This window comes from Pelobates fuscus, chromosome 3, assembly GCF_036172605.1.
Source record: "Pelobates fuscus isolate aPelFus1 chromosome 3, aPelFus1.pri, whole genome shotgun sequence".
Taxonomy (NCBI): domain Eukaryota; kingdom Metazoa; phylum Chordata; class Amphibia; order Anura; family Pelobatidae; genus Pelobates; species Pelobates fuscus.
In genome coordinates this window covers 216,479,013-216,499,238 of record NC_086319.1, presented here as the reverse complement: position 1 = coordinate 216,499,238, position 20,226 = coordinate 216,479,013, and the positions used below count along the sequence as shown (strand labels likewise).

The 20,226-nt window shown below is 40.8% G+C and overlaps 1 protein-coding gene across 3 annotated transcripts in view; it reads left to right on the top strand.

The window, feature by feature from the left end:
- Positions 1–20,226, top strand: part of ABCD2 (ATP binding cassette subfamily D member 2) — a 104,555-nt gene that overhangs the window by 50,003 nt on the left and 34,326 nt on the right. For all 3 annotated transcript variants that reach the window (XM_063448075.1, XM_063448076.1, XM_063448078.1), the window contains 2 exons: positions 2,233–2,327; positions 10,417–10,562. In XM_063448075.1, the coding sequence (XP_063304145.1) occupies positions 2,233–2,327; positions 10,417–10,562 (241 nt within the window). The remainder of the gene's footprint in view (positions 1–2,232; positions 2,328–10,416; positions 10,563–20,226) is intronic.

Genomic DNA, 20,226 nt, shown 5'->3' with positions numbered 1-20,226 from the left:
GCCGAGGCAGCAACACATGGCGGCGGGCACCTGGTCGCAGGGGTTGCAGGGCTGCGACCGCGGTATGTACGCCAGTGTATGCAGATGCACACACACCTAAAGGACCACTACAGACACCCAGATCACATCAGCTCAATGAAGTGGTCTGGGTGTCAGGTCCCTCTAGTTTTAACCCTGCAGCTGAAAGCATAGCAGTTTCATAGAAACTGTTATGTTTCACTGAGGGTTAATCCAGCCTCTAGTAGCTGTCTCACTGACAGCCGCTAGAGGCGGTTCCGCCATTTTAAGACACTGAACGTCCGTAGGAAAACATTGAGTAATGCTTTCCTATGGGCGGTTTGAATGCGTGCGCGGCTCTTGCCGTGCATGCGCATTCGGAGCTGAGAGGCGGAGAGATCCCCAGCGCCATGGGAGTCCGGCGCTGGAGAAAGGTAAGTGCTGAAGACACACACACACACTCTCACGAACAAATGCATACACACTAGCTAACAGACACACACATTTACTGACAGAGACACACTCAGCGGCAGACATACATACACACTCACTTAGAAAACATACACTCTCACTGACAAACACACACTCACTAACACACACACACAAACACACTCAGTAACAGACACACATAGTAACACACTCACTGACACTCACTAGCAGACACACACACTCTAACACAAACACCAACACTCACACTCACACACACACTCACTCACACACATTAACACTCACACACACACTCACACTCACACACACACTCACTCACACACATTAACACTCACACACACACTTACACTCACACACACACGTTTTTTTTTTTTATTTAATGCCCCCCAGCCTCCCTACCTTTTGGAGTGCTGAGGGGATTCCCTGGGGTCCAGTGGTGCTGCTGGGCTCCTAGGCGGGCAGTCAGGCTGGCCGGTGCGCGAGGGAGCACTCTCCCCTGAGTGCTTCCTCTTCAGCTCCCTCGCGCGCCGCGTAGGGATGCCGGCGCCGGATGACCTCATCTTCCGGCTCCGGTATCAGTGCGGTGCGCGAGGGAGCTGAAGAGGAAGCACTCAGGGGAGAGTGCTCCCTCTCGCACCGGCCAGCCTGACTGCCTGCCGGGTGTAAGCAGGGCCAGCCTCGGGGGGCCCTGAGGTGGCCGGCTCCTGGGGCCCCCAGGAGAAGAGGCTGGCCCAGTGGGTACATACAGGGTTGCAGGGGCGGCCGGGCCCCCTGGTGGGCCGGGCCCGGTCACAGCCGCGACCCCTGCGACCCTGGTATGTACGCCACTGTTGATACATATGACAGAACAGTAAGCTAATGTGGAGGAGTGTTCATGTAAAGTGTTGGTAGTGGGACAGGAAACCCAAATCAATATTTAGTCCTCTATTCTTGCTGTTAAACTATTTGATCATTCTGGTTTAAAAAGGTTTTCTTTCATGGGTATTTTTAGAAAAACCCTTTCAGTAATTAGATTTTTAGGTCCTTCATTGAGTGGCCAGGCTAGGTAAGACCACACCTTGAATATGAATATGAATTTAAGGTATTTATTAATTACAAAAAAAGATAATTTTTTTGAAATAACATAACCCATAGCTAACTAACCAAAGTATTGGGTTGTACAGAAGTCCGTTACTGCCAGCATGTGTGTATGTTCCTGTTTCGTTTATGTAAGGGACTTCCCTGCTCATGGTGCCCGCACTGCTTTCCTGTTTGAACGTGTCTTTTATAGATTCAGGCGTCACACCTGCCCTTAAAGGTACCACGTCAGCTAAGTGAGATAACCTGGACCAATCCGAAAGTATGTTAGCCCATATAAAGATATTTTTGGACCTTGTTCATTGCTCTCTCATGGTTTCTGCCTTGATACATGTTAGTGCTCATAGTAAGTCTCTAGTTATTTTGTGATATTGACCTTGGCTTGTATATGACCTTGTATATTCCTGGTATCCTGACCTAGATTGTTATTCTGTTTACTTGTATTTTCAAATTCCTGACCTTGGCTATACCTGACTCTGTCTTTACCATTCTTACATTAAGTCCGGCCACTCTAAGGCCTGGTAATATGTCTATCAAGAACCTCTGTTTATGGGATTCACCATTTCTGTAAGTTGGGGTACAACCGTATGTCATTTTTCATATTTGTTTATTTTGGTTGGTTTTACTCTTCTTTTTTTTCTTTTTGTTTTGTTTTCTAAGCTTTTAAGCAAGATTGACACATTTTGTTCTTTGATCAATTGTTTTTTGCAGGTAAAGTAATTGATGTTGATCATGGGATCATCTGTGAAAATGTCCCTATCATTACTCCAAATGGAGATGTCGTGGTTTCCAAGTTGAACATTAAAGTAAGATGTACATATTGTAAGTTCTGCAGTATAATTGCAATACACATATTCCAACAACCGTGTCTGTGGAAAACATGACCTAGAATTTATTTTGTCTGGTATTGATTAATGGGAATATGTTGATGATTCCTAAAAGAGCATAACGTATGTGGTTGAATAAAATTTGTGAAATACAAATACAATATTAGTGCACAACATATATACAAAATTTAAAATGGAACAGGTAAGATAATCAACCATGACAGGTGCATTCTGTTTTGAAACATGTAGAGGGGGATCTCTTAAGGGATTTTAGGCTTGGGGAAGATTTGAAAGTGTGTGGGAGGTTGTTCCATAATTGAAGTGCTGTATAGAAAAATGAGGATCGAGACGCTTTCTTTTTGTATTGAGGTAGACTAAATAAAGTGCCTGTACTGGATCGGAGGTTATAGATGGTGGGAACAGCTGGGGAGAGCATTCTGCTCAGGTATGGTGGAAGCTATCGGTTTTCCACTATATTAACACTTTATTATATATTGGTCACATGGCTCTCTAAGGTGGGGTGGGGAACCTTCGGCTCTCCAGATGTTTTGGACTACATCTCCCTTGATGCTTTGCTAGCATTATGCCTGTAAGAGCATTATGGGAGATGTAGTCCAAAACATCTGGAGGGCCGAAGGTTCCCCACCCCTGCTCTAAGGTATGATTGTTGTACCGACGAACATCTTTTCTCCGGTCATTCTACTTATCGTGATTATACAGCAGTAGGAGAACTATCATTTTGCAAGATGTTATAAAAAATCTGTTTTAGATAAACTATTCTAGCTGATAAATTGACTATCACTAAAGTAATCCAATGTCTGAAGACGAGTGTCTGAAGACACTGTAATAATATTGTATAAATGAAACAATGACTCAAATAAATATAGAAATGTATGTTTATTAATTAAGGTTACAGAAAGGAGAACACTGGCAGCAGAATGTGTAGTCTATAGAATAGATTAATGAATCAATAAGTATTACAGAAAGAAAATTACAATTAAATAATCTTCCCAACGGAAATTAGGTGCAGACAGCAGAATATATGCTGGATGATTGAATGATGGAGGAGTGATGGAAATGATGGAGAATGACAAATTCTAACTTACTGTTTATATAGTTTTTTCTTCCTCCAAAGAGAGGCCCCCACGTGCTGTGATATTTCCCAAAAAGGCTCTTTAACTTGTTCCCTGATATATGATGTAATGTGCTGTCTATGACTATCTCCAAGGTTAAAGGACCACTCTAGTGCCAGGAAAACATACTCGTTTTCCTGGCACTAGGGTGCCCCCACCCTCAGGGACCCACTCCCGCCGGGCTCTGGGGAGAGGAAGGGGTTAAACTTACCTCTTTCTCCAGCACCGGGCGGGGAGCTTTCCTCCTCCTCCTCTTCTTCCTCGCGACGTCATCGGCTGAATGCGCATGCTTTGGACGCTTGCGTGCTCTCACTGTGATTTTCACAGTGAGAGGCACGCAAGCACCTCTAGCGGCTGTCAATGAGACAGCCACTAGAGGCTCTGGAGGCTGGCTTAACCCTCAGTATAAACATAGCAGTTTCTCTGAAACTGCTATGTTTATTAAAAAAAAGGGTAAAAGGTAGCTGGACCTGGCACCCAGACCACTTCATTAAGCTGAAGTGGCCTGGGTGCCTAGAGTGGTCCTTTAAGTGAAGTGTGCCTTGTATACATTTTGATTGACAGGCAGGTGTTGTTTGTGCTATTTTGAAATTTTAACCCTTCCAGTGCTTTTGTTAAGTGAATGTCAAGAGTCCGCAATATACATGTGTATGTATATATGTGTATATATATAAATATATATATATAGAAATGTGTGTGTGTATATATATATATATATATATATATATATATATACACCATAAAGCTAAATGCATTTCCATATTAAATATATATACTCCATACTATACAATATACCATACGTATACAATGTATATTGTATATCAAATAATAATGATCCCTACTCCACAGGAGCTTTCCAGAAAAGCTCTTAAACACAAGGCTGGAAAGATGAAGGGTGCATCTGGATTCCAGCGATAGCCAGTTTAGCTATTTTAAGATGTCACAATGGTGTGTCATGTAATTATATTGTAGCACAAATCGGCAGAACGAGTTGTACACTGTATTGAGTTTATTAATGTGGGATTGCGGTGCAGGTGCATATACTACATCCCCATAATCAATGATTGGCATCAGCATTTTCTGTACAATCTTTTCCTTTACTGCATGGCTTAGGCAGGATTTGTTTCTGTACAGGGCACCTAGTTTTTAATAAAGTTGTTATGAAAGTTTTTCTATGTGGAGGCCAAAAGATAGATTGGGGTCTAACAGCATACCATAGGTTTTGAAAGAATGGACTGCCGTCAGTGTGTTATTTTATTTTGTTTTGATGCATAGATGGGAATCTTGTAATTTGTGTGATTTAGGTACGTTTCCAAAGATCATTGTGATAGTGTTTAGGAACAGTTTGTGTTTAGCAATACACTTTTCTACTTCTGTGAACTGGTCTTAGAGCACAGCCTCAAGCTGCGGTAGATCGGGCTTCCTTGCGTAGATTACTGTGTCGTCTGCATACATGTGTACATTTGAGGCTTTGCCGACATTAGGCAGATCATTTATAAATATTGTGAATAGTAGGGGGGCGAGTATCGAAATTTGGGGAACAACACACATGATTGGGAGAGGGAGTGAGTCAATATCAGAAATGGACACATATTGTGATTGATCCGATACATATGATCGAAGCCAGGTTAGTGGACGGTCACCAATACCTGAATTTTTTAGTTTTTGCAGATGAATGTTATGGTCTACTGTGTCAAAGAACTTGGCAAAATCAAGGAAAATAGCTCCACTTAGGTCTAAGTTTGGATGTCTATACAAACCTTTAAGAGGGCAGTTGTAGTTGAGTGATTTGGGCAGAAGCCTGATTGATCTGGGGTCAGATAGTTTGATTGTTGGTAATACTCACATAATTGTGTATGGTACAGCGCTACGGAATTTGTTGGCGCTATATAAATAATAAAATAATAATAATAATAATAATATGGATGCATTTTTCCAATTTTTTTTACAAAACAGAGAGCCATGATATCGGGCAATAGTTAGAAGCCAAAGTAATGTCACCACTTTTATGGATAGGTACTACTCTTGCTGTCTTCAAAAGTTTGGGTATGTATGCAAACACCAAGGATTCGTTGATTAGGCTTGCAACATTTATCAATTGCTGGTGCACTGAGCTTAAACAGCATTGCTGGGATTTGATCATATCCAGATTGTTTTTATCATTTTTAGATTATTAAGGTGTTTCTTAATGACACTATTAGGTACAAGTCTAAAATTGAACTCTTCTATATTGGGACTTGGTAAATGTAGTGGGGCCTGTCATTTATTAGCATAGCCATCAGGGTTGTCGAACATCTAACAAAATATTTGTTAAAGGAATTTGCTACATCTAAGGAATGTTACAGGGTTTGGTTGTCCACTTTGACAGTGGAGTGGATTGGAGGAGTTAGTAAGTTATTTATGATTTTCCAAAGGTCTAAGGTTTGAAATGTTATTGTTCAGATTTTCACTGAAATATTTGACCTTGGCCAATTTTGTTTGTTTTGTGCATGTATTTCGCCATTGTCTATATGCACAGTGATTGTTCATGGAGCTTGAACTTTGACCACAATGATTCTCTAAACTGGTACATTTGAATCAGGTCAGCTGTAATCCAATTAGTATGTGCCCCTTCTACTTGCACCTTATGCAGCGGGGCATGCAAATTCTAAATTTGTAGGAGTTTGGACTGAAATTATTCAATTGTACAGTCAAGATCTGGGATAAAGTTTAATATGTGCCTTGGGAGGTTCTTGTTGTCAGTTAGAAAGGATTCAAGATTAAATTTCTGGACAGACCTAATGATTATAACCTTGGGAGAGGATTTAGTAGCCTGTATTTTGTGCACCAAAAAAAAAAGTTACCTGCGCTCTCTCCTTAATCCCTATGTATATTTAGACAAATGGAGGTCATTTAGTTACTCCAATGACCATTTGAGGGAATGGCCTAAGCGGGTCCTACACTGACCCTTCACCTTGCTTCCTTGAGCTTCTGGCAAAGATATCTCTAATGAGACCGAAAGGGGTATTTTTATATACACCCCTATATACTTATTAACCCTTAATAGGGAACACATGGGATGGGCGGCAGCATTGTTACAAAGCTGTGTAATACAAAAAGTGAATACAAAAAGAAAAAGATAAGTCCTGTACTCACTCCCATCACTCCTGGGCGGCAACAACGACCACAGTACACATCAGCCCCAATATATAGTAAAACGCAAAGGAAAAAAAAGTTACCTGCGCTCTCTCCTTAATCCCTATGTATATTTAGACAAATGGAGGTCATTTAGTTACTCCAATGGTCATTGGAGGGAATGCCCGCCCGCCACCGTCAAGGCAGACCCCCGTAAGCGGGTCCTACACTGACCTTTCACCTTGCTTCCTTTATTTTGTGCACACAGTACACTAAGCAATGGTCACTGAAACTGTTAGGAAGAACACCTTCCTCCTGTATTCTATCAGGGGAAGTGGAGAGAATCCAGTCCAGCAAAGTATGGGTATGGCTTTTTATGTTTATGCAAGTAGGGGATGAAATTAATTGCGATAGCTGCAACATCTTAAACAGCGAGCATGAACTAATTTTTTTAGGGTTCAGCCAATCAATATTAAAATTTCCCAAAACCAACAATTCACTTTTTGGGCTTTGAGCTATGGTTTCACTAAGGAGTTGGGCTATGTCAGACAGGGAATGCACTGGAGAAATAGGTGGGCGGTAGATTCCAGCAACAATGATTTGTTTACTGCACGATATCTTAAACTTTATAAATTACAATGCCTCCTCTTTTATGACATAAGCTGCTAAAGAATACCTCACACCTAAATTACTTTAGCTAAATAAAGCAGTTTTAGTGTATAGATCATTCCCCTGCAATTTCACTGCTCAATTCACTGACATTTAGGAGTTAAATCACTTTGTTTCTGTTTATGCAGCCCTAGCCACACCTCCCCTGGCTATGATTGACAGAGCCTGCATGAAAAAGAAAAACTGGTTTCACTTTCAAACAGATGTAATTTACCTTAAATAAGTGTATCGCAATCTCTAAATTGAACTTTAATCACATACAGGAGGCTCTATTAACATAGCAGGGGATAAGAAAATCTTAATTAAACAGAACTTGCAATAAAGAAAGCCTAAATAGGGCTCTCTTTACAGGAAGTGTTTATGGAAGGCTGTGCAAGTCACATGCAGGGAGGTGTGACTAGGGTTCATAAACAAAGGGATTTAACTCCTAAATGGCAGAGGATTGAGCAGTGAGGCTGCAGGGGCATGGTCTATACACCAAAACTGCTTCATTAAGCTAAAGTTGTTCAGGTGACTATAGTGTCCCTTTGAATTGTTTATTAAACAGTCTCAGTTGGACGAGGTAAGTACATTTAGACACATTATGCTATGGTTACTAGCCAACTAAGAAACATGTGAGCATATTGTCACACCAATTACATATTAACGTATGCTGCTATCTTCATCTACCTCCAAAGAAGGTGTACCCCTCTTAGTGGGTAACAAGCTGTTCAAACCAGAGCCAGGTATACAGATTTGATTTTGGAAAAGATGAGCAATATACCATTTGGTGTTTTAATTTGTTCAAATTTCCTCTAAACATACTTCACCAGAGAAATATATTTTTTGCGTATTTTCTTACGAGTATTGCATATCTAAATCTTCATTTGGACTACCTGATACCCCTAAGTTTAGGGGTAAGTACTATTCAGCACTCCACTTAAGGGACTTGTGGTTGGTGGTTTTTTTTCTTACTAACCCTCTCTCAAACTCCCTAATCCTTATTATACCTTCTAATCTGGTGGACTAGAGAGATCCACATAAAATATGTTATATACTTACTACCACTCGCCTATTTTCCACACAGATCACCCTTGTTACATATTAACGTAGCTATAACCACCTAGACTGCTTAGAGTCTTCATAAATGTGGCAAATTGTGTCCAGAATTGCAACTATAGTCGCTCAAAGGCTTAAGCAATGCACTGCGAGGCCCATTTTGTGGGAGATTGCTGAGCGTCAGTCTTCCCTTCGACGCCATCTTAGAGCACATGTGGCAGGGAGTCCGCTTCATGTGAACGGCAGGGTATTATGGCTGTTATCTGGTCAGCACTTCAGTGGGGACCGAGATAGCCACCACCAGTCCACAGTGGGGGGGGAGGGGGTGGAGAACAGGGACCAAAGACAGTGTTTGGGCAATGCAAGGGGAAGGGTAGCCCATTTAATCAACCGTCGCATAGCTTAGGAGGGGAATCCAACAAAAATATAAGCGCAAACCCAGCTGGCATGTACATCCGATTGTTCCAAGTCTAACCAACTGTGTACAGCATTGACTAATACAGCAGCATTATAATATGTTATTTTATTAGGAATTCATATATACTTCTGTCGGAAAGGAGGTACAGGTTAGACTGCTTTGTCCTGTTTTTAATTTTAGTTGCATATACATTATTCATTGTCTGTTGAATACCATTGAGGAAAGGAGAGGGAAATTATATGCGAAAGGTAGAGCAGTTTAGAGAGGGCTATCATTTTTACTCCATTTTCTAGGTTTTGTTTAATTGAGTGTCATACCCTATTTATATTGAGTTCTATTAACACACTTGAATCCCAAAATGTATACGTCAAGAATACATATGGCATAGCTGCTATTACGAACATTCAAAAAAGATAAATTTACAAAGTGTCATCGTAACTTGCTACTGTTACAACTTTCTTAGGATTAGCCAGTTCCAGATTTATACTATTCGGCACTCTGGAAGTTAATGTTAAAGAATGGGTGAGTCCATCCTCAAAATTAGTTGTTTTTTTTAGTTTCTTTTTTTTTAACAAAAGTGTGGTGTGGATGTTAGCACAAATAATACAAACTGAATCTCACAAAAAATTATACTGTATATTAAAGAAAGAAGAATCTCATGTAACACACTGACTGAATTTATACTTTACCCAAAAATTTACAATATATTTATTATTTATATGCAACATGCCCTTTTTAAAGCTACTCATGATCTTTATAATCAATAAAACCTCCAAGGAATAAATCTGCTCATAATAAAGATACCTCACATTGTATTTCCCCTAGTTCATACTACTTTTTACTTAATTATAGAGTGAGCCATATAATGATATGTAATTAGAATGTATTAACATATAATTTGCACTTTGATAGAATGCAGTTTTTCCTCTGTGCAAATGCGATAATCAGTGTTTTCGATGTTGTGTTAATCACATTTTGCCTCTCGTGAGATTTGGTCATGTATAACGGTTACATTTAGTTAAAAATGTATCTACCAACTAAAGTTTCAAAATGTATGCCTCATATACAGTATACTGTAACTTTCCAAAGCTGCTTCTTGCTCAGATATTTTAATGCTAATATGTTTTTTATTTTGTATTACCATTATAGGAGACTAGCATCACATAATAGCATAATTTTCTGATTACCTAATGGGTGTTTGACGTTCTCACTCGCTTTTCTTGAGATTAGGTTACACAACCGGTATTTTTTATATGGTTTAGCATTACTTAAAGGTTAGCACTGCTCTTTTTTTATTAATGGTACATATTATGTTTTCCATGTTTATTGCAATTATTGTACAGATTTTTTTTAATGAAACTACATAAGCTTACATAAAATAAAGTCTCAACCATGCAATAACTACCTACACATTAACAGGAAATTCCAATGACTCAATGATTTTATTTTACAGGCACAAGTTTGCATTATTATTATTTATATGTGTAATCCCTCTTCATTTAAAATGTCAGTTGGAAATAGTAAATATACAGTAATACGTGGTACTGCAAAGTAAAATAGTTTCTATGAAAGTATTAAGTATTAGCGTAGAATTCAGTACACCACTTCCTCTTAGATTGTCTTTTTAAAAAAAGTATATTACTGTTATACTTACAGACCCCATTGTGCCGATCTCATTATACTTATTTGTTTTCAGGTAAAAGAAGGAATGCATCTTCTAATTACGGGTCCAAATGGCTGTGGAAAAAGTTCTCTCTTTAGAATTTTAGGTGGTCTATGGCCTGTTTATGAAGGAGTTCTCTATAAACCCCCTCCTGAACAAATGTTCTATATCCCACAAAGGTATGTATCCTATAGAGTATATAGTTCTAATGCTACCTTTCATCCCATTGTATTTGCTGCAGATGGTTACATTTTACACAAATAAAGAACCTGTCCGCTTACTAGTAAATGGTTACACAAGTTCAGATACTTGTCTCTGCTGTGCTCTATTGAACGGCCATATATGTTATCATCTGCCCTAAACTAATTTGACTTCCCTACATGAGTACTTTGTTTTGTAATTTTTCCCCTTAATATTTGCTTTATTTGATTGTCAGCCGCTTGTATCAGTCAGAATTACTTCTCCCATAGTCTGGCTTTCACAATCAAACCCAGTGTATTCAGCTCATACCAATTGTTTGCACCAGAAGTTAGGTTGGTTATACTAATGCTTGGTGTTGAGTATTTTCTAGTCACAGATTATTCAGTGCATTCCCATTTTTCTGTCTTTAAACTTGTTGTTTGGATCTATCTTTATAGAAGTCTAAATAAATAGAAATGTGCTTTATTTGTATCATACGATTCAATACTATAAATGCATTTTGATTATATTGTAATTTTATGTTTATTTTCTTGTCAGAATAATTTTTCAAACCAGTCATGGAATAGTTAACCATCATATGTTCTTATTTATTGATTGCATAAAGTCACTTTTATAAAATGATATATTCTTTAAAAGGTAACAGATTAATTGATTAAAGAGTATAAAGGCTGAAATAAACTTGAAACATTTTAAATGAGCAGGAAAACAAAATTACACACTTTCCCTGAAGGTGGAAAGGGAGTCTTAAAGGTCCACTATAGGCACCCAGACCACTTCAGCTTAATGAAGTGGTCTGGGCGCCAGGTCCATCTAGGATTAACCCTGCCTGCTGTAAACATAGCAGTTTACAAATGGGTGAATCCAGCCTCTAGTGGCTGTCTCATTGACAGCCGCTAGAGGCGCTTCTCACTGTGATTTATACAGTGAGAAGACGCCAGCGTCCATAGGAAAGCATTGAGAATACTTTCCTATGGACTGGCTGAATGCGCGCGCGGCTCTTGCTGCGCATGCGCATTCAGCCGATGACGAGCGAAGGAGGAGGAAAGTCTCCAGCGCCGAGGGAGCCCGGCACTGGAGAAAGGTAAGTGTTTAACCCCCTTCCTCTCCATTCAGCCTGGTGGGAGTGGGAACCTGAGGGTGGGGCACCCTCAGGGCACTATAGTGCCAGGAAAACGAGTTTGTTTTCCAGGCACTATAGTGGTCCTTTAACGTCTTCATCAATAATTATGATATAGCATAATTGTAATTAAACAGTTTATGTACTTAAAAAAACATATGGGACAGAGCTTGCTCCCTGGCTAGAACAGATGCAATTCTTGTAAGCTCCTCCATATTTCTACAAAACTGATTGAATATCTCAAAATCTGAAGCCCATCCAGACACAAAAAGCTGATAGCTGGATCCCACAGCACTAGCCGCATAACTAGATGCAGTTTTTTCTTACTGTAACTCAGCTGAAACGGAGGTGCCTACCCCACTTAGAAATTCCCGGGCCTAGAGACACTCATTGGCAGACCCTCAGAGACATGGGAGAATCTGGCCTCACACCCCGCAACATCTACCTCTCCCGTCTGTATGCCAATCATGGGCAGCCGCTCACAAAAGCCTACCATGGCGACAGGTACACTCTCGCAGAAGACATGCATGATATCACCCGAGCGGCATCACCGGACCCGCGAACCCCACAACCTCTCTCTTCAGAGATTTTCGCCGAGTCAACTCCAACCACCAAGCATGACCTAAAGGTCCTCTTGACTGACTTCCGCAAAATTCTGGCAGCGGAACTAGCTGACATCAAAACAGACATGCAGACCATCAGGAAAAGTGTAAAGGCCTCAGAAGAGGACATTGTTGAAGTGCAAACTCAACTGTCCAGGCTGCAAGATTTGGTACAGCAGATCTGGACCCAGCAACAAGCAATTTCGGCCCGGCTGGCAGCAATGGAAGACCGCCAACGACGCACTAATTAGAAATTATATCCCTGTGGGTTGTGTTTTTGCAAGTATTTATCCAATTGCTGTTTAAACATCTATATGGACTCAGATTTAAAAAAAACCTCTTCAGGCAGAGAATTCCACATCCTTATAGTTCTTACTGTAAAAAAGCCTTTTCTTTGGCTCAGGCTAAATCTCCTTTCTTCCGGCCTAAAAGCGTGACCTTGTGTCCTATGTATAGCCCTGTTTATGAATAGGTTTCCAGATAATGGTTTGTACTGTCCCCCGAATATATTTGTATAATGTTATCATATCCCCACTGAGGCGCCGTTTTTCCATACTAAAGAGATTTAAATTTTTTAACCTTTCTTTATGACTAAAAATGCTCCATTCCTTTTATAAATTTTGTAGCCCATCTCTGCACTTTCTCTAGTGCCATGATATCCTTCTTTAGAACAGGTGCCCAAAATTGCACAGCATATTCAAGGTGTGGTCTTACCAGCAATTTATAAAGAGGCCAACTTCTTCCCGAGAATTTATGCCCCTATTTATACTTGACAATACCTTAGTGGCCTTAGCAACTGACGATTGACATATTGCTGCCTAATTTGTTGTCTATAACAATTCCCAAATCCTTCTCGTGTGTTATCCCTAATTCACTACCATTTAGGGTGTAAGTTGCTTGTGCATTACTTACCCTGAAGTGCATAACTTTGCATTTCTCTACATTAAATTTAATTTGCCATTTTAGTGGCCCTCTGCAGCAAAGCAATATCCTGCTCACATTTTATTACATTACAAAGTTTTATGTCATCTGCAAACACTAAAACATGGCTTTCAATGCCTATTTCAAGATCATTTATAAATATGTTAAATAGAAACGGTCCCAAAACAGAACACTGAGGGACACTACTTACCACTTTTGTCCAGTTTGAAAATGTACCATTAATGACAACTCATTGTACTCTATCCTTAAGCCACTGTTCTACCCAAGAACGAGAATATTTATCTAGACCAATTTCTTTTAGTTTAAAAGACTAACCTATTGTGAGGAACCATATCAAATGCCTTGGCAAAATCCAAGTAGATCACATCCACTGCAACACCCTGATCTATACTTCTACTTACTTCTTTGTAGAATGCAATTAGGTTACTTTGACATGACCTATATGTCATAAAACTATGCTGATTATTGCTAATAACAAAGTTCTTCCAAATTAATTCCTGATTATTATCCCTTAAAAGGCCCTCAGGAGGCGGAGCTAGGTCCCGACACGAGCAGTCGCACGATCGCGGAGCTCCGTGCCTTCAGGCTAAAAGAGCCCAAATACCGGCTGATCAAGGCACATCTTAATCTGTCATTAAGCCCACAGGGGTGCACTACGTGATGGGGAGAAAGAATAACAAGCCGAGACCAGCTCACCCCAGGTCTACCGCCGATATCGGAGACTTACTGCGAAGGCCGCATGGGACATGCGTGTCCAATATGGCGGCGGTACTCAACGATTTCTCTGACTCAGGCGATTCACTCCTCCACGGCATGGACAATCTGGGCTACAAAAGGCGACCCAAGTCTTCACCCCTGAAAGAGATCACCTCTCCGTCTGTCACAACAGCTATATTCACCAATCTTGTGGCAGAGCTCAGGAAATCACTCTCTGCTGAGATATCACAGGTGAGGGAGGATGTTCAGGGGTTCAGTGCACGCATGGCAACAGTGAAACACACCACAGACACCCATAGCAACCACATAAAAGAACTGAAGAAACAGGTTCAGGACCTTACTTCAGCCCAAGTTCCCCTAACCCACCAACTGGCAGCGCAAGAGGATAAGAGAAGGTGGAAACACCTCAAGATCAGGGGCATATCAGAAAGCATCACCATGGCAGAAATCCACATCTCCTCCACAGGCTGTTTGCAGCTATACTACCCCCAAAACAAGCAAAGGGCATAACACTTGATGGCATGTTCCGACTGCCCAAAACTTAGCCGAGCGCGGCGACTGCGTCTAGCGATCTTCTGGTTAAATTCCAGAGTGGGCAGGACAAAGCCGCCTTACTGAACGCGACCAGGGGGAAGACGCTGTACCAGTTTGAGGAGATGGATCTCACTTTTTTCTCCAACCTTTCCCGCAGTACCCTACAGTGGAGGAAGACTCCCCGACCTCTCACTTCAATCCTGACTGCCAACAGCCTAAAATACAGATCTGGATCTCCTCGCTACACAGAGGTCAAGATGTCAGATGCCTCAGAGATGGATGCTATCCTGTCTACACTGTGCCTTGGTGTCGGCCCCCAGCCCACCACCACCACTGTCTGGGATCCTGCTAAATTCATCCCCTTTGTCCCAGCGACCCATGGCACAACGAAATATGACTCTCTCTTTGGTCATATTTTCTTCTCCTTAATGATAGGGTCTGCCCTAAGCTTCTACATTATTTTTTCCAGTTTGCACCTTTCTGGACACTCTGCAGTATTGGCTCTATGCCAAGGCCACGATTAGCGGAACGACCTAAGTCGAGACCGGGATAACCCCGACTATTCTAGCTCCAAGTAACACCAACACCCCCCCAGCTCCAATCATTTCATACACTACATTACCCAAACCTGTGGAGCTGTCCTTCATACCAAGTTATGCTTCCTAATGTATTCTCAGGTTCTCTAACAATATACTTGAACCCCTACTGTTTTATATTAAATATTATCAACTCTCTATTGCCTGTACACAAATGTTCATTACTCTGCAAAAAACCACAGTCTGACCACTTACTCTTGTCTGACTGTGGACAAGGCAATTATTTTAACTATTTTTTAAATATAGGAACAACATCTATCTTCCTTCAATCCTCTGGTTACAATTCCTGAAAGAAAAGAATCTTGAAAGATTAAATTCAGAGGTTCACTTATTTCCATACTTAGCTCCTTAAGTACTCGTGAGTGAATACCATCAGGCCCCGGAGCTTTATTTACATTAATTTTCTTTAACTTCTGTAGTGCTGCTTGTATTTCCCTCCGGGTTGCTGGTAGGTTTGCAGTTTGTTATCAGTTTGAAGTTTGAGGATTATGAACTGGTGGAAGAAAAGTTTCCTAAGAAAACTGCTTGAGGCTCAGAAAAAGCTTGAATTGTACTGAGGTCACATTTGGTCATAATCAGGCATATAGCAACCGAGGGTGGATTACAGGGCATAATTTATGAAGTTCCTGTGTCTGCTGCAAAATCCCTACATCTACTGCATTTCACAGTGATCTCTCTTCAGACCTAAAAGTGGCTAAAACCTCCTAATGAGTCTTATAAAAATAAGTAAAATAGCAGTAACATCACCGAGCCACCACCATGCCTAATTGTTGTCAGGGGTCTGGTCGTCGGGAAGGGGTGCTGACCAGTGCAGCATCCTCTATAGAGTGGAAGCCAGAATGCAAAGAAACCAATATACACACAAATCAAGGCAATAAAATAAGTGTATTGATATTTACAAAAAAGGCAGTTAAATAAAATACAAATACAGGGAGTGCAGAATTATTAGGCAAGTTGTATTTTTGAGGATTAATTTTATTATTGAACAACAACCATGTTCTCAATGAACCCCAAAAACTCATTAATATCAAAGCTGAATATTTTTGGAAGTAGTTTTTAGTTTGTTTTTAGTTATAGCTATTTTAGGGTGATATCTGTGTGTGCAGGTGACTATTACTGTGCATAATTATTAGGCAACTTAACAAAAAACAAATATATACCCATTTCAATTATTTATTTTTACCAGTGAAACCAATATAACATCTCAACATTCACAAATATACATTTCTTACATTCAAAAACATAACAAAAACAAATCAGTGACCAATATAGCCACCTTTCTTTGCAAGGACACTCAAAAGCCTGCCATCCATGGATTCTGTCAGTGTTTTGATCTGTTCACCATCAACATTGCGTGCAGCAGCAACCACAGCCTCCCAGACATTGTTAAGAGAGGTGTACTGTTTTCCCTCCTTGTAAATCTCACATTTGATGATGGACCACAGGTTCTCAATGGGGTTCAGATCAGGTGAACAAGGAGGCCATGTCATTAGATTTTCTTCTTTTATACCCTTTCTTGCCAGCCACGCTGTGGAGTACTTGGACGCGTGTGATGGAGCATTGTCCTGCATGAAAATCATGTTTTTCTTGAAGGATGCAGACTTCTTCCTGTACCACTGCTTGAAGAAGGTGTCTTCCAGAATCTGGGAGTTGAGCTTGACTCCATCCTCAACCCGAAAAGGCCCCACAAGCTCATCTTTGATGATACCAGCCCAAACCAGTACTCCACCTCCACCTTGCTGGTGTCTGAGTCAGACTGGAGCTCTCTGCCCTTTACCAATCCATCCATCTGGCCCATCAAGACTCACTCTCATTTCATCAGTCCATAAAACCTTAGAAAAATCAGTCTTGAGATATTTCTTGGCCCAGTCTTGACGTTTCAGCTTGTGTGTCTTGTTCAGTGGTGGTCGTCTTTCAGACTTTCTTACCTTGGCCATGTCTCTGAGTATTGCACACCTTGTGCTTTCGGGCACTCCAGTGATGTTGCAGCTCTGAAATATGGCCAAACTGGTGGCAAGTGGCATCTTGGCAGCTGCACTCTTGACTTTTCTCAGTTCATGGGCAGTTATTTTGCGCCTTGGTTTCTCCACACGCTTCTTGCGACCCTGTTGACTATTTTGAATGAAACGCTTGATTGTTCGATGATCACGCTTCAGAAGCTTTGCAATTTTAAGAGTGCTGCATCCCTCTGCAAGATATCTCACTATTTTTGACTTTTCCGAGCCTGTCAAGTCCTTCTTTTGACCCATTTTGCCAAAGGAAAGGAAGTTGCCTAATAATTATGCACACCTGATATAGGGTGTTGATGTCATTAGACCACACCCCTTCTCATTACAGAGATGCACATCACCTAATATGCTTAATTGGTAGTAGGCCTTCGAGCCTATACAGCTTGGAGTAAGACAACATGCATGAAGAGGATGATGTGGTCAAAATACTAATTTGCCTAATAATTCTGCACACAGTGTACAGATAACTAAATGTAGCAGAAGGGCCTCTATATACAGGGAACGCAGGAGAGGCCTCTGGATACAAAGAACACAGGGAAAAGGCCTGTGGATACAGGGTACGCAGGAAAAGGCCTCTGGATACAGGGAAGCAGCCAGCTCAGGAACACAGAGAGACAGCTAGCACAGGAACACAGGATAGGCAGGACCAGATCAACAACATTAACATCAATGAACTGACAAATAAGAAAGGTTGAGGCTCAACGAAATAGGGAGAAGTTAATTACAAAGTAAGGCCAGCTGTGAACAGAGAGAGATCTCAGTCTAGGTGCAGCAGCCTGAAATAGCACCACAGACAGGTAGTGGCACTGTGAGATACTGCACCAGACTGAGAATAAACTGAATCGAAACAATTGTAGACAGAGTGTTCTTCTTCCTCCAGACATACCGCTGATCCAATTTTGGTTCATCGCTCCACAGAACAGAATCCCAAAACTTCTGTAGTTTATTTATATGATTTGAGTATGTTGGAGACGACCTTTCTTGTGCTTTTGGGTCATCAGTGGTGTACTCATTTGGAGTACTGGCATAGAAACCATCTGTGTTTAGTATGTGCCTTACTGTGCTCACTGATACCTCTAAGTCTTGCTGCAGGTCTTTTGCAGTCACTCGAGGGCTTTTTACAACCTGCCTTCTCATAAATCTGGGTTCAGCCTTTGATTGCTTCCTTTTTCTTCCCCGTCCAGGTAGTGTAAACACTGTTCCTTCAACATTGAACTTGTGAACTTTGCTTCCATTGGAGTGTCTAGGAACATTTAATGCCTTTTCTATATTTTTATATCCTGTTGCTTGTTTATGTAGGGCTATGATCTCTTCTCGTAACTTTTATGGGCCATTCTTTTGACTTAGCCATATTTCCAACAATCAATCAAATGTGACACTCCTCAAACCTCTAGCCAGTTGAGGTATTTCATATGTTCCAGCTCAAGCACACCTGGTTCAGCTTATGAAGCACTTGATTAATTGCATCAGGTATGCTTGAGACTCCACTTTTATTTGCATATTTGTGCTGCTGTGAGGGATTCTGTTCAAAGGGTTTAATAATTTTGAGGGCGTAAAAGTCATTGTAAGTTTTCAGTTGAATTTGGGGAGACCACTTAAAGCATTGGTCGTGTTGAGCTATTTCAGTTGTTTTTGTTTGTTTTATTCATTGCTAAATTGCTAACAGCTTAAAGTCTGTAAATTACACAAATTTATATTGACCCCAGTTAATTAAAGAGTTACTTAATTTGAGAAAACAGAAAAAAAGTGTTTTTTATTAGACAAACCTTTGCTGGCATCCTCTAAAAAAAAATAAAACAAAGCAGAAATGTGGCAAAGGCAAGGTTTCCTTGCATTCTAATACTTCTGCGGTGATATCACTACCCGTCACTGCTGAGAGAAATTAATCTCATAGGACAAGCTGAAGGTAGTATTTGGGCAGCACAGAGTGGGGCAGTGCCAATATTGGTTGTCTGTTGCAAGCATGATATGCATGCTGACAACAGATGCTGAATATGCACAGATGTGATATTAGCCAACCCAGAACTCTTGCTGGGCAACTGACTAAGGATGCTGCCTAAGGTGGAATTTGACATCCGGCAAGTATGTGCTTTAACCCTTACAGACTCTAAGTACCATGACCACTTCAAATCAGTGAAATGATCATGGTGTCTGGAGTAACCCTTTAAAAAATTTGAAAAAATAAATAAATAAAATGTTGAACTTACCTTTATTCCAGCACCAAGGCAGACTTTAATTTCAGCCTGAGCATCCTCCTATAAAGTCATTAATATTGATGTCCAATCAGATGCTTTTCATGCACATGTCACACACATAGCAATTGTCTCATTATGCTAATCCAGTGCCTCTCATAGAAAAGCAACTAATCATTTGCTGTTGTAGAGATCTATACACCAAAACCACTTCATTATGTTAAAGTTGTTTTGCTGCTCAGAGTATCTGATTAGAATGAAATGAAACCAAAAGAGGGCCTACTCCGATATTGGCAATGGACTTTTGAAAGTTTTGCATGTAACTCTTACCTTGAGCAGGCAATTTTTTGCTTGTGCAACTTAAAGAAAAATAAAAGACAATATAAATATATATATATATATTATTATTATTATTATTTAAATTCTTTATTTTTGTAGTGCATTGCAATTTTCACAAAATAACATAGACATTTTGGGTATCATTGTAAAGTATTAACCAAAAGAGTACAATTCCCCTGATGCCGTGGTGTGGCTTGTCGGGTGGTATCAGCCGTTTGCGGTAGGGAGCTGGAGGTGTGCAGCAATCAGTGGTGTAACTCAGCATCATGTGTCTCTACCAGCATGCAGCCTGATTACCTAGGGAAGCCAGTCAGGCGATTTCAGCACAGCTTCTTCAGTGTTGACTGGTAGCACCCCAGGCCGGGCCTCGGGAGAGGTATGTTGCTCAGATGATATCACCCAGAGTTGCCCGCTGTGAGCTTCAAGAGCCCTGAAGGGGTCAAGGGGGTCAACTTCTCCACAGAGTGCCGGTCATGCTCAGCTATCTTGAAGGTTATGTGAGTCCTCAGATCAGAATAGGCATTAGTAGGGCCCCATTGTATTAGGGGACCACTATGTTGCAGACAGGGAGGATAGCAAGGCGGCGGACGTCCA